At 48.0% G+C, this 15,017-nt stretch overlaps 1 protein-coding gene across 1 annotated transcript in view; it reads left to right on the forward strand.

The window, feature by feature from the left end:
- Nucleotides 1-15,017, forward strand: part of LOC106572960 (plexin-B1) — an 86,424-nt gene that overhangs the window by 37,268 nt on the left and 34,139 nt on the right. The window contains exons 2-3 of the mRNA XM_045696113.1: nucleotides 7,261-7,522; nucleotides 11,954-12,868. Of these exons, the coding sequence (XP_045552069.1) occupies nucleotides 7,274-7,522; nucleotides 11,954-12,868 (1,164 nt within the window). The 5' untranslated portion in view covers nucleotides 7,261-7,273. The remainder of the gene's footprint in view (nucleotides 1-7,260; nucleotides 7,523-11,953; nucleotides 12,869-15,017) is intronic.

Here is a 15,017-nt window from a genome sequence, read left to right on the forward strand (position 1 = left end):
CTTCTGACACCACCTGGTATAGAGGTCCTGGATGGCAGGAAGCTTGGCCCCAGTGATGTACTGGGCCGTACGCGTTACCCTCTGTAGTGTCTTGCGGTCGGAGGCCGAGCAGTTACCATACCAGGCAGTGATGCAACCAGTCAGGATGCTCTCGATGGTGCAGCTGTAGAACCTTTTGAGGATCTGGGGACCCATGCCAAATCTTTTCAGTCTCCTGAGGGAGAATAGGTTTTGTCGTTCCCTCTTCACGACTGTCTTGGTGTGCTTGGACCATGTTAGTTTGTTGGTGATGTGGACACCAAGGAACATGAAGCTCTCAACCTGCTCCACTACAACACCGTTGATATGAATGGGGGCGTGCTCGGTCCTCCTTTTCCTGTAGTCCACAATCATCTCCTTTGTCTTGATCACGTTGAGGGAGAGGTTGTTATCCTGGCACCACACGGCCAGGTCTCTGACCTCCTTCCTATTGGCTGTCTCATCGTTGTCGGTGATCAGGCCTAACACTGTTGTGTCGCCGGGAAACTTAATGATGGTGTTGGAGTCGTGCCTGGCCATGCAGTCATGAGTGAACAGGGAGTACAGGAGGGGACTGAGCATGAATAGCATTATCACGTAGGTGTTCCTCTTGTCCAGGTGGGAAAGTGCAGTGTGGAGTGCAATAGAGATTGCATCATGCGGGGCGGTATGCAAATTGGAGTGGGTCTAGGGTTTCTGGGATAATGGTGTTGATGTGAGCCATGACCAGCCTTTCAAAGCACTTTATGGCTACAGACCTGAGTGCTACGGGTCGGTAGTCATTTAGACAGGTTACCTTAGTGTTCTTGGGCACAGGCACTATGGTGGTCTGCTTAAAACATGTTGGTATTACAGACTCGGACAGGGAGAGGTTGAAAATGTTAGTGAAGATACTTGCCAGTTGGTCAGTACATGCTCGCAGTACACGTCCTGGTAATCCGTCTGGCCCTGCGGCCTTGTGAATGTTGACCTGTCTAAAGGTCTTACTCACATTGGCTGCGGAGAGCGTGATCACACAGTCGTCCGGAACAGCTGATGCTCTCATGCATGCTTCAGTGTTGCTTGCCTCAAAGCGAGCATAGAAGTAATTTAGCTTGTCTGGTAGGCTCGTGTCACTTGGCAGCTCGCGGCTGTGCTTCCTTTTGTAGTCTGTAATAACTTGCAAGCCCTGCCACATCCGACGAGCATCGGAGCTGGTGTAGTACGATTCCAGCTTAGTCCTGTATTAACGCTTTACGTGTTTGATGGTTTGTCGGAGGGCATAGCGAGATTTCTTATAAGCGTCCGGGTTAGAGTCCCGCTCCTTGAAACGGCAGCTCTACCCTTTAGCTCGGTGTGGATGTTGCCTGTCATCCATGGTTTCTGGTTGGGGTATGTACGTACAGTCACTGTGGGGACGACGTCCTCGATGCACTTATTGATGAAGCCAGTCACTGATGTGGTATTCTCCTCAATGCCATTGGATGAATCCCGGAACATATTCCAGTCTGTGCTAGCAAAACGGTCCTGTAGCTTAGCATCCGCATTTATCTGACCACTTCCGTATTGAGCGAGTCACTGGTGCTTCCTGCTTAAGTTTTTGCTTGTAAGAAGGAATCAGGAGGATAGAATTATGGTCATAATTGCCAAATGGAGGGCAAGGGAGAGCTTTGTACGCGGGGGACCTGGGGGTAACTGGGGGGCGACTGGGGGAACTGGGGGAGGGAGAAAAGAAAAGGGGAAGAACAGAGAAAAAACAGAAAAGAGGAGTGAAAGATGACAAACAGTTTTACAAACAGTTACACCAATAGTTACACCGACACTTTTACAAATAGTTACACCAATAGTTACACCAACAGTTACACCAACAGTTTTACAAATAGTTACACCAACAGTTACACCAAGTTACACCAACACTTTTACAAACAGTTACACCAACAGTTACACCGACACTTTTACAAACAGTTACACCAACAGTTACACCAACACTTTTACAATGAGTTACACCAACAGTTACACCGACACTTTTACAAACAGTTACACCAACACTTTTACAATGAGTTACACCAACAGTTACACCGACACTTTTACCAACAGTTACACCAACAGTTACACCAACAGTTACACCAACACTTTTACAAACAGTTACACCAACACTTTTACAATGAGTTACACCAACAGTTACACCGACACTTTTACAAACAGTTACACCAACACTTTTACAAACAGTTACACCAACAGTTACACCAACACTTTTACAAACAGTTACACCAACAGCTACACCAACACTTTTACAATGAGTTACACCAACAGTTACACCAACACTTTTACCAACAGTTACACCAACAGTTACACCAACAGTTACACCAACACTTTTACCAACAGTTACACCAACAGCTACACCAACACTTTTACAATGAGTTACACCAACAGTTACACCAACAATTTTACAAACAGCTACACCAGCAGTTAAACCAGCAGTTACACCAGCAGTTACACTAACAGTTTTACAAACAGTTACACCAATAGTTACACCAACAGTTTTACAAACAGTTACACCAACAGTTTTACAAACATTTACACCAACAGTTACACCAACACTTTTACAATGAGTTACACCAACAGTTACACCAACAGTTACACCAACAGTTACACCAATAGTTACACCAACAGTTTTACAAACAGTTACACCAAGTTACACCAACACTTTTACAAACAGTTACACCAACAGTTTTACAAACAGTTACACCAAAAGTTACACCAACAGTTACACCAACACTTTTACAAACAGTTACACCAAGTTACACCAACACTTTTACAAACAGTTTCACCAACAGTTACACCAACAGTTTTATAAACAGTTACACCAACAGTTACACAGTTACACCAACAGTTACACCAACAGTTACACCAACAGCTACACCAACAGTTACACCAACAGTTACACCAACAGTTTTATAAACAGTTACACCAACAGTTACACCAACAGTTACACCAACAGTTACACCAACAGTTACACCAACAGCTACACCAACAGTTACACCAACGGTTACACCAACAGTTTTACAAACAGTTTCACCAACAGTTACACCAACAGTTACACCAACACTTTTACAAACAGTTACACCAACAGTTACACCAACAGTTACACCAACGGTTACACCAACAGTTTCACCAACAGTTACACCAACAGTTACACTAGTTGCCTTGAATTCTAAATAAATCACAGACAGTGTCACCAGCAAATCATCCCAACCCCATAACACCTCCTCCTCCATGCTTCACGGTAGGAAATACACATGCAGTGATCATACGTTCGCCCACACCACGTCTCACAAAGACACGGCGGTTGGAACCAAAAATCTCCAATTTGGACTCCAGACCAAAGGACAGATTTCCACCGGTCTAATGTCCATTGCTCGTGTTTCTTGGTCCAAGCAAGTCTCTTCTTCTCATTAGTGTTCTTTAGTAGTGGTTTCTTTGCAGCAATTCAACCATGAAGGCCTGATTCACACAGTCTCCTCTGAACAGTTGATGTTGAGATGTGTCTGTTACATGAACTCTGTGAAGTATTCATTTGTGCTGCAATCTGAGGTGCTGTTAACTCCAATGAACTTATCCTCTGCAGCAGAGGTAATTCTGGGTCTTCCTTTCCTGTGGCGGTTCTCATGAGAGCCAGTTTCATCATAGTGCTTAAATGATTTTTGCGACTGCACTTGAAGAAACTTTCAAAGTTCTTGAAACATTTTCTGGATTGACTGACCTTCATGTCTTAAAGTAATGATGGACTGTCATTTCTCTTTGCTTATTTGAGCTGTTCTTGCCATAATATGGACTTGTTCTTTTACCAAATAGGGCTATCTTCTGTATACCACCTCTACCTTGTCATAACACTGATTGGCTCAAAACGCATTAAGAAGGAAAGAAATTCCACAAATTAACTTTTAACAAGGCACACCTGTTCATTGAAATGCATTCCAGGTGACTACCTCATGGAGCTGGTTGAGAGAATGCCAAGAGTGTGCAAAGCTGTCATCAAGGCAAAGGGTGGCTACTTTGAAGAATCTCAAATATAAAATATATTTTAATTTGTTTAACACTCTTTTGGTTACTACATGATTCCATGTGTGTTATTTCATAGTTTTGATGTCTTCACTATTATTCTACAATTTAGAAAATAGTAAAAAAAAAAAAAAAAGTATTAAGAAAAACCCTTGAATAAGTAGGTATGTCCAAACTTTTGACTGGTACTGTAAATATATTTAATTATTTAAAAAATTCACTCAACTCTGGCTTCTCCTTACAGAATGAATTCATGTAAACTCTGGCTTCTCCTTACAGAATGGATTCATGTAAACTCTGGCTTCTCCTTACAGAATGGATTCATGTAAACTCTGGCTTCTCCTTACAGAATGGAGTTCATGTAAACTCTGGCTTCTCCTTACAGAATGGAGTTCATGTAAACTCTGGCTTCTCCTTACAGAATGGATTCATGTAAACTCTGGCTTCTCCTTACAGAATGGATTCATGTAAACTCTGGCTTCTCCTTACAGAATGGATTCATGTAAACTCTGGCTTCTCCTTACAGAATGGATTCATGTAAACTCTGGCTTCTCCTTACAGAATGGTTTCATGTAAACTATGGCTTCTCCTTACAGAATGGGTTAATGTAAACTATGGCTTCTCCTTACAGAATGGGATAATGTAAACTCTTACACAGCAAGGGCCTTAATTGAAAATTTCACTTTAATCTTAAATAGCGTAGCAAACTGTCGTTTCCAACTACTGTCAGACCCTTTGAAGGTGAGGGGAGATGCTGGTGTTGGGCGATGAGAGAAAATGTTATATGCATACTGATCATGTTAGGGCAATTCACCCCCTTTTTTTTTCTCTTGGAGAATGTCCCAAATGGCACCCTTATTCCCTTTTATAGTGCACTACCGTTGACCAGGGCTCTGGATTAAAGGGAATAGGGTGCCGTTTGGGACGAAGCCCCTTCTCTTTCATATCCAGAGCCCCGAGACGTCTCCGCTTGCTGCTGCAACATAAATTACAGATGAACCTCTTCTCCCTCCTCTACTCCATGTTCTCCTCTGAGGTTCTCTGTTTTGTTTTGCGTTTTGAAAGCGAAATGATATTCGACATATTCAATGTATTGGGCTGAGAAAACTAGCTTGCAGTATGCAGATGAGTCTCTGTACTTTGATGAGGAGGAGGGAGGGAGGAAGAGAGAAACTTTGAGGAGGAGGGAGGGAGGAGAGAGACTTTGAGGAGGAGAGAGAAGAGAAGAGAGACTTTGAGGAGGAGGAAGGGAGGAGAGAGAATAGAGAGGCGTTGGGGAGGAGGGAGGGAGGGAGGAAGAGAGAGTAGAGAGACTGGGGAGGAGGGAGGGAGGAAGAGAGAGAAGAGAGAGACTTTGGGGAGGAGGGAGGGAGGGAGGGAGGGAGGGAGGAAGAGAGAGAAGAGAGAAACTTTGGGGAGGAGGGAGGGAGGGAGGAAGAGAGAGTAGAGAGACTGGGGAGGAGGGAGGGAGGAAGAGAGAGAAGAGACTTTGGGGAGGAGGGAGGGAGGAAGAGAGAGACTGGGGAGGAGGGAGGGAGGAAGAGAGAGTAGAGAGAGACTTTGGGGAGGAGGGAGGGAGGAGGAGGGAGTAGAGAGAGATTTGAGGGAGGAGGAGGGAGTAGAGAGACTTGAGGGAGGGAGTAGAGAGAGACTTTGTGGAGGGAGGGAGGGAGGGAGGGAGTAGAGAGAGACTTTGTGGAGGGAGGGAGGGAGGGAGGGAGTAGAGAGAGACTTTGTGGAGGGAGGGAGGGAGGGAGGGAGGAGAGAGAGACTTTGTGGAGGGAGGAGGAGAGATCACTGCTGCAGTAAGTAGTACGTGGTTTTGTTTTGTTCTCTAATTTTAAAGCAGGAAGAGAAGGATATAGAAGTCAGTGGTATTACAGCTAGCCTGGTCCCAGATCTGTCGCTGCCATTCTCAAGCCAAATGTGACAGTCAGTGACAGGAATTGACATGATAGCACAAACAGACTTCCACACAGGATGTAATGTGTTACTGCTTGCTAACTGGTGCCAGACCGATGTTTTTACTGTCTCTACCTTCACCAATAACATGACTGGCTCATACAGTCACTTTATAAGATTAAACTTCCGTTATTTCCTATCAGCCGCCTGACTCTTTGTCATCTTCCCCGAAACATAGAACTCAGATTAGTTTCATTAAACCAACAGAGTGTGGTGCCAGAATGACGTGTGTGTGTGTGTGTTGTGTGTGTGTGTGTGTGTGTGTGTGTGTGTGTTATGTGTGTTGTGTGTGTGTGTGTGTGTGTTGTGTGTGTGTGTTATGTGTGTTGTGTGTGTGTGTGTGTGTGTGTGTGTGTGTGTGTGTGTGTGTGTGTGTGTGTGTGTGTGTGTGTGTGTGTGTGTGTGTGTGTGTGTGTGTGTGTGTGTGTGTGTGTGTGTGTGTGTGTGTGTGTGTGTGTGTGTGTGTGTGTGTGTGTGTGTGTGTGTGTGTGTGTGTGTGTGTGTGTGTGTGTGTGTGTGTGTGTGTGTGTGTGTGTGTGTGTGTCTTTCTTTGGGAGTCACCTTCAGTTTCTGTTTACCTTCCTGACTGAAACAGGACGTCTTGTATCAAGGCTGCTGCATGCGTTGTCCTTTTTGTGTGTGTGTGTGTGTGTGTGTGTGTGTGTTGTCCTACCTGCATTGTGATGTCTTTTATTTTATTTTTTAATCAGGTATGTGATGGGGCTATGTTCCAAATGGTGTCCTATTCCCATATAGTGCACTAGATAGGGGATAAGAGCACTAGATAGGGGATAAGGTGCCCTTTGTGGGACTCATGTTGTCTATATATCTCTAGGACCAGCATCAACACATCCTATGTGGGCAGAAGAACAAAACGAAGAAGACATGACCTTTGTTTAGCTGAGCCTCCGCCCCACTTGTCAGAGTAGGATCTTCTGCTGATGCTGTGTGTGTGTGTGTGTGTGTGTGTGTGTGTGTGTGTGTGTGTGTGTGTGTGTGTGTGTGTGTGTGTGTGTGTGTGTGTGTGTGTGTGTGTGTGTGTTTTGAAGGTGGGGGAGCTTTGAAGAACAAAAGAAAGTGTTTGAAGCAAGGGGAAGTCTTTGTGTGTTTGAGTGAGAGACAGAGAGATGCAGGCAGTGAAGTGTGTCTGTGGGTATATCGTTGTTCCTCAGAGGAAAGCACTCCTCTCTCTCTCTCTCTTCCTCATCCTCATCCTCTTCTTCTCTCTTTTTCCAGCAGGTAAGGGGGTGCCATGCCAGCTGCCGTTCCCCCTCTGCTCCCCATCGCCACCTGGTGGTGTCTGGTACTGCTGCAGCTTCCACAGGCCCTGACCCAGCCCCAGCTGGACCCTAACCCAGAGAAGGCCTCTCCCGCTGGGCAGGCCTTCCCTTACCTCTCCCTGGATGGATCTCCCCTCAACCACCTCCTACTGGACCCCAGGTCTGGTCATCTGTACGTGGGGGCGGTTAACCATCTCTACCATCTCTCCCCTGACCTCCAGGTAATTACAATGTCTTTAATCACCTGGCTCCAGTTTTTTCCCATCTGGATGTTTGGCTATGGGATAGGCTGAAATGCATAGAAATATAATGAATAGAACAGAGCCCTATCCTAACAAAGCAGGTTGAGGACTTAGCCAGGTAACGTTGGTCAACTCTTGAGTTCAACTCGGGATAACCGGCACCAAGAAAGTGGCTTCCATTTTTAGCCGGGTACATTTCTATGGTAACGAATCCTTTAGAACTAACCTGCTCCGGGGCAGGCTAACTCAGGGCTAACCTGGTCCAGGCCAGGCTAACTCAGGGTTAACCTGCTCCGGGGCAGGCTAACTCAGGGCTAACCTGCTCCAGGGCAGGCTAACTCAGGGCTAACCTGCTCCAGGGCAGGCTAACTCAGGGCTAACCTGCTCCAGGGCAGGCTAACTCAGGGCTAACCTGCTCCAGGGCAGGCTAACTCAGGGTTAACCTGCTCCGGGGCAGGCTAACTCATGGCTAACCTGCTCCGGGGCAGGCTAACTCAGGGCTAACCTGCTCCGGGGCAGGCTAACTCAGGGCTAACCTGCTCCAGGGCAGGCTAACTCAGGGCTAACCTGCTCCAGGGCAGGCTAACTCAGGGCTAACCTGCTCCAGGGCAGGCTAACTCAGGGCTAACCTGCTCCAGGGCAGGCTAACTCAGGGCTAACCTGCTCCAGGGCAGGCTAACTCAGGGCTAACCTGCTCCGGGGCAGGCTAACTCAGGGCTAACCTGCTCCGGGGCAGGCTAACTCAGGGCTAACCTGCTCCGGGGCAGGCTAACTCAGGGCTAACCTGGTCCAGGGCAGGCTAACTCAGGGCTAACCTGCTCCAGGGCAGGCTAACTCAGGGCTAACCTGCTCCAGGGCTGGCTAACTCAGGGCTAACCTGCTCCGGGGCTGGCTAACTCAGGGCTAACCTGCTCCGGGGCTGGCTAACTCAGGGCTAACCTGCTCCGGGGCAGGCTAACTCAGGGCTAACCTGCTCCAGGGCAGGCTAACTCAGGTTTTTAACTCCACTTACCCTCAATGAAATGACTGAACCACGAGTTGAGGACCAATGAAATCAGATTTCCTCTTATCTCGCAAAGATTGCATCATCATCCTCTTCATTTGAGGAGACGACTGATTTTAAAATATGTTGTTTTGTGTTAAAAAAAAAATAGTAGTTCAAAATATATACACATTCAGGGATTTTTCTGGCGTTGTAGTGCCTGGGTGGGCTGACCTAAGTGTTTTCTTTGTCCAAACAGTGTAAAATAATATTTATTTAATACATTTTCGAGATGGAAAAACGCTTTCCGTAACCAGGTTTCCATCCAACCTTTTTATGCGAGTAAAGCACAGGTCGGATAAAACATTTTAATGGCTTGATGAAAACAGAATTTTTTTTCTGTAAACTTTTCAAATGTCGACAGAACAAAAATAATCTACTCAAAAAGTGGGATTTTTTTTTTTATGTTGGTAAAATGAATTAATGCGAGAGAAATATCAGCGGAAAATAGTTTATGCGTAAATATTGATATAATAACCGTCATATCGTCAGGCGACGACGTCGTGCGGTCCTCCCACTACTACGACTCGTCGGGAAAGCATGCAGTTTATTAAACTACAGATTAAACAAATTATGATGAACTTCACAGGGGGGTGAAAGTACACGGTGATGATCTTGATGCTCCTTTACAATAAATATCCAGGGTATTTTTCTGGGGATTGACAAATACAAATAATCCATAGTGTTCTCATCATGTAGTAGACTATAGGTGCCCTCTAGCCAACAGCACCTCATCATGTAGTAGGGTATAGGTGCCCTCTAGCCAACAGCACCTCATCATGTAGTAGGGTATAGGTGCCCTCTAGCCAACAGCACCTCATCATGTAGTAGGGTATAGGTGCCCTCTAGCCAACAGCACCTCATCATGTAGTAGGGTATAGGTTCCCTCTAGCCAACAGCACCTCATCATGTAGTAGACTATAGGTGCCCTCTAGCCAACAGCACCTCATCATGTAGTAGACTATAGGTGCCCTCTAGCCAACAGCACCTCATCATGTAGTAGGGTATAGGTTCCCTCTAGCCAACAGCACCTCATCATGTAGTAGACTATAGGTGGCCTCTAGCCAACAGCACCTCATCATGTAGTAGGGTATAGGTGGCCTCTAGCCAACAGCACCTCATCATGTAGTAGACTATAGGTGGCCTCTAGCCAACAGCACCTCATCATGTAGTAGGGTATAGGTGCCCTCTAGCCAACAGCACCTCATCATGTAGTGGACTATAGGTTCCCTCTAGCCAACAGCACCTCATCATGTAGTGGACTATAGGTGCCCTCTAGCCAACAGCACCTCATCATGTAGTAGACTATAGGTGCCCTCTAGCCAACAGCACCTCATCATGTAGTAGGGTATAGGTGCCCTCTAGCCAACAGCACCTCATCATGTAGTAGGGTATAGGTGCCCTCTAGCCAACAGCACCTCATCATGTAGTAGACTATAGGTGCCCTCTAGCCAACAGCACCTCATCATGTAGTAGGGTATAGGTGCCCTCTAGCCAACAGCACCTCATCATGTAGTAGGCTATAGGTTCCCTCTAGCCAACAGCACCTCATCATGCAGTAGGGTATAGGTGCCCTCTAGCCAACAGCACCTCATCATGTAGTAGACTATAGGTGCCCTCTAGCCAACAGCACCTCATCATGTAGTAGGGTATAGGTGCCCTCTAGCCAACAGCACCTCATCATGTAGTAGGGTATAGGTGCCCTCTAGCCAACAGCACCTCATCATGTAGTAGGCTATAGGTGCCCTCTAGCCAACAGCACCTCATCATGTAGTAGACTATAGGTGCCCTCTAGCCAACAGCACCTCATCATGTAGTAGGGTATAGGTGCCCTCTAGCCAACAGCACCTCATCATGTAGTAGGGTATAGGTTCCCTCTAGCCAACAGCACCTCATCATGTAGTAGGGTATAGGTTCCCTCTAGCCAACAGCACCTCATCATGTAGTAGGGTATAGGTGCCCTCTAGCCAACAGCACCTCATCAGTACCAGTGTTTTGTTAGAGAACCATCAGTGGAGTGTAAAACCCATTTCACTTGGAGTGTTTTATCCGGTACCTGAGAATTTAACCGCAAAAGTTATGCTAATGTGCACTACGTCATCACACAACAAGTCAATTTGATGGAAACACCTCTGGTGGGGAAAATGCGCATATTGTTTTTATGCAAATTTTAAAAAATATTCGCAGGGAAATCTGTCGCCAATTGGATGGAAACCTAGCTAGTGTGAAATTAAACGGCTAAAACCAGATGTGGCACTGACTCGTCCATGGGTTGATGTTCAGCAGTTACAAGCCTGCTAGAGTTAGCGGCAGGCAGACGAGCAATATCCACCGTCGTAGTACGGATGAAGCCTGAGCTGGAATGTGAAGCTAACTGAAGCTGGTTAAACTTCCTTCGTCGTATATCCTTCACGAGTCCCCCATTCAAGTCAATGATTCCTCTGTTCTATGCATTCTAGCTCTATGCATTTAATCCTATCCAATAGGCAAAATCCAACTTTTGAAACACTGGGCCCTGGCTCTCTGGGCCCTGGTTCTCTGGGCCCTGGTTCTCGGGCCCTGGCTGTCTGGGCCCTGGCTGTCTGGGCCCTGGTTCTCTGGGCCCTGGCTCTCTGGGCCCTGGCTGTCTGGGCCCTGGTTCTCTGGGCCCTGGTTCTCTGGGCCCTGGTTCTCTGGGCCCTGGCTCTCTGGGCCCTGGCTGTCTGGGCCCTGGTTCTCGGGCCCTGGTTCTCTGGGCCCTGGCTCTCTGGGCCCTGGCTGTCTGGGCCCTGGTTCTCTGGGCCCTGGTTCTCTGGGTCCTGGCTGTCTGGGCCCTGGTTCTCTGGGCCCTGGCTCTCTGGGCCCTGGCTCTCTGGGACCCTGGTTCTCTATGTACTGGTTTACTAGACACAGATTAAGACTAAATAGACTAAAAAGCACTTTCAATGGAGATTATCCATTGAGTTTACGTTTTAGTCTAGTACTGCGTTTAGCCTGTGTCTGGGAAACCACTCCTATATGTTTTTTGTATGTTGTCTGTGTTTATGTAAGAGTTTCTTTTAGACCAGTTCTGTGAACACAAACAATGGCTTTGTCCTAAAATGGCACCCTATTCCCTTTACAATGGACCCTGATCAACAGTAGTGTACACTATAGAGGGAACAGGCTACCAATAAAATATATGTTTTATTTTATACATTCGAGTCACGACTTACTGGAGCAATTACGGTTTAAATGCTTTGCTCAAAGGCACAACGACAGATTTTTCACCTTGTTGGATCTGGGATTTGAACCAGAGACCTTTTCGGTTACTGGCCCAAAGCACTAACCGCTAGGCTTCCGGCCGCCCTACCCACCATTCCTCTGTGTTATCTCTCATCTTGTCCTAGGTGCTGTCCTCCAGTCAGACTGGCCCCAAACTAGACAGTCCTGAATGTCTGCCTCCAATAGTTTCCAGGGACTGTCCTACCGCCCGGGTCACCCCCAACACCAATAAGATCCTTCTCCTGGAGGAAGGCGTGGACGCGCTGGGTTCAGAGGTCGCGGCAAGGAGCCTGATCGTGTGCGGGACGTTGTTCCAAGGTATCTGTGACAAGAGGAGTCTGGGTAATGTGTCCGAGGTGCTCTACCAGACGTCCAACCCGGTGGACACGCAGTACGTAGCCGCCAACGATCCCCGCGTCTCCACCGTGGGCGTGATCTTGAACCAGAAAGGGGTGGGGCTGATGCTAGTGGGGCGTGGCTACACTAGTAAAGGCCCCAGCGACATCCCACCAATCACAACGCGCCGTCTGTCCCCCAGCTCGTCCCCCGTCCGTCAGGCCTTCTCTCAAGACGAAGAACTAGGGAAGCTGGTTGTCGGTAGCTACTCCGAGTACAACAACAACTTCATCTCAGCGTTTAACCACAGCGACCACGTCTACTTCCTGTTCTCGCGGAGGGATATGTGGCACAGGAAGGAGTACCGGACTTACGTTTCACGTCTCTGCGCCGGAGACCGGAGCTTCTACTCTTACGTGGAGGTTCCGTTGGAATGTTCCGGCGGTTACAACCTCGCCCAGGGGGCTTCCCCCGCCGAACACCAGGGGAGGCCGGCGCTGTTCGTTGCCATGGCGGCGGGGCAGGCGTCGACGCCCACGGCGACGGGTCGCTCGGCGCTGTGTGTTTACGGGATGTCAGAGCTGGATGCGGCGCTGCAGAGGGCCCAGGAGCTGTGTTATACAGAGGGAGGAAGAGGACGGACGGGACAGGAGGAGGCATACATAGAGTATGAGGTGTCGTCCAAATGTCTTCGGCTGCCCAAGGTAACTAGACACACACGCACACACACACACACACACACACACACACACACACACACACACACACACACACACACACACACACACACACACACACACACACACGTACAAACACACACACACACATGTACAAACAGGTACACACACACAGGTACACACACTCTTATCCGCAGCAGGCCAGTGTGAATGCTAATCCCCCTGATTGTACCAATAGAAGTATTGATTGGATTGGATGTGTTACTGTGCTTGGTGTCAGGAATGAGTGGTCTTCCAGCTTGGCTGGAACAAAAGCCTGCAGTCATCCCTGACAGGATACATCTCCTACTACTGAACCTAATGGAGCGGTATAGCAGCGGTATAACAGCAGTATAGCAGTGGTATAACAGCAGTATAGCAGCAGTATAGCAGCAGTATAGCAGCAGCAGTATAGCAGCAGTATAGCAGCAGTATAGCAGCAGCGGTATAGCAGCAGCAGTATAGCAGCAGTATAGCAGCAGCGGTATAGCAGCAGTATAGCAGCAGCGGTATAACAGCAGTATAGCAGCAGCAGTATAGCAGCAGCGGTATAGCAGCGGTATAACCGCAGCGGTATAGCAGCAGCGGTATAGCAGCAGCGGTATAGCAGCAGCGGTATAGCAGCAGCGGTATAACAGCAGTATAGCAGCAGCGGTATAGCAGCAGCGGTATTGCAGCGGCGGTATAGCAGCGGTATAGCAGCAGTATAGCAGCAGTGGTATGACAGCGGCGGTATGACAGCAGCGTTATAACAGCAGCGGTATAGCAGCGGTATAACAGCAGCGGTATAGCAGCAGCGGTATAGCAGCAGTATAACAGCGGTATAGCAGCAGCGGTATAGCAGCGGTATAACAGCGGTATAGCAGCGGTATAACAGCGGTATAGCAGCAGCGGTATAGCAGCGGTAAAACAGCAGCGGTATAGCAGCGGTATAGCAGCGGTATAACAGCAGCGGTATAACAGCGGTATAGCAGGTATAACAGCGGTATAACAGCGGTATAACAGCGGTATAACAGCAGCGGTATAGCAGCAGCGGTATAACAGCAGCGGTATATCAGCGGTATAACAGCAGCGGTATAGCAGTGCATAACAGCGGTATAGCAGCAGCGGTATAACAGCAGCGGTATAGCAGCAGCGGTATAACAGCGGTATAGCAGCAGTATAGCAGCAGCGGTATAGCAGCAGCAGTATAGCAGCGGTATAACAGCAGCGGTATAGCAGCGGTATAACAGCGGTATAACAGCAGCGGTATAGCAGCAGCGGTATAACAGCGGTATGACAGCAGCGGTATAGCAGCGGTATAACAGCAGTATAGCAGCAGCGGTATAACAGCGGTATGACAGCAGCGGTATATCAGCGGTATAACAGCAGCGGTATAGCAGTGCATAACAGCGGTATAGCAGCAGCGGTATAACAGCAGCGGTATAGCAGCAGCGGTATAACAGCGGTATAGCAGCAGTATAGCAGCAGCAGTATAGCAGCGGTATAACAGCGGTATAGCAGCAGTATAGCAGCAGCGGTATATCAGCGGTATAACAGCAGCGGTATAGCAGTGCATAACAGCGGTATAACAGCAGCGGTATAGCAGCAGCAGTATAGCAGCGGTATAACAGCAGCGGTATAGCAGCGGTATAACAGCGGTATAACAGCAGCGGTATAACAGCGGTATAACAGCGGTATAGCAGCGGTATAACAGCGGTATAGCAGCGGTATAGCAGTGGTATAACAGCGGTATAGCAGCGGTAAAGCAGCAGCGGTATAACAGCAGCGGTATAGCAGGTATAGCAGCGGTATAGCAGCGGTAAAGCAGCAGCGGTATAACAGCAGCGGTATAGCAGGTATAGCAGCGGTATAACAGCAGCGGTATATCAGCGGTATAACAGCAGCGGTATAGCAGTGCATAACAGCGGTATAGCAGCAGCGGTATAACAGCAGCGGTATAGCAGCAGCGGTATAACAGACGCGGTATAACAGCAGCGGTATAGCAGCAGCGGTATAGCAGCAGTATAGCAGCAGCGGTATAGCAGCGGTATAGCAGCAGTATAGCAGCAGCGGTATAGCAGCGGTATAGCAGCAGCTTCATAGCAGCGGTATAACAGCAGTAAAGCAGCAGCGGTATAGCAGCGGTATAACAGTA

The sequence above is a fragment of the Salmo salar genome, chromosome ssa15, assembly GCF_905237065.1.
Source record: "Salmo salar chromosome ssa15, Ssal_v3.1, whole genome shotgun sequence".
NCBI lineage: Eukaryota > Metazoa > Chordata > Actinopteri > Salmoniformes > Salmonidae > Salmo > Salmo salar.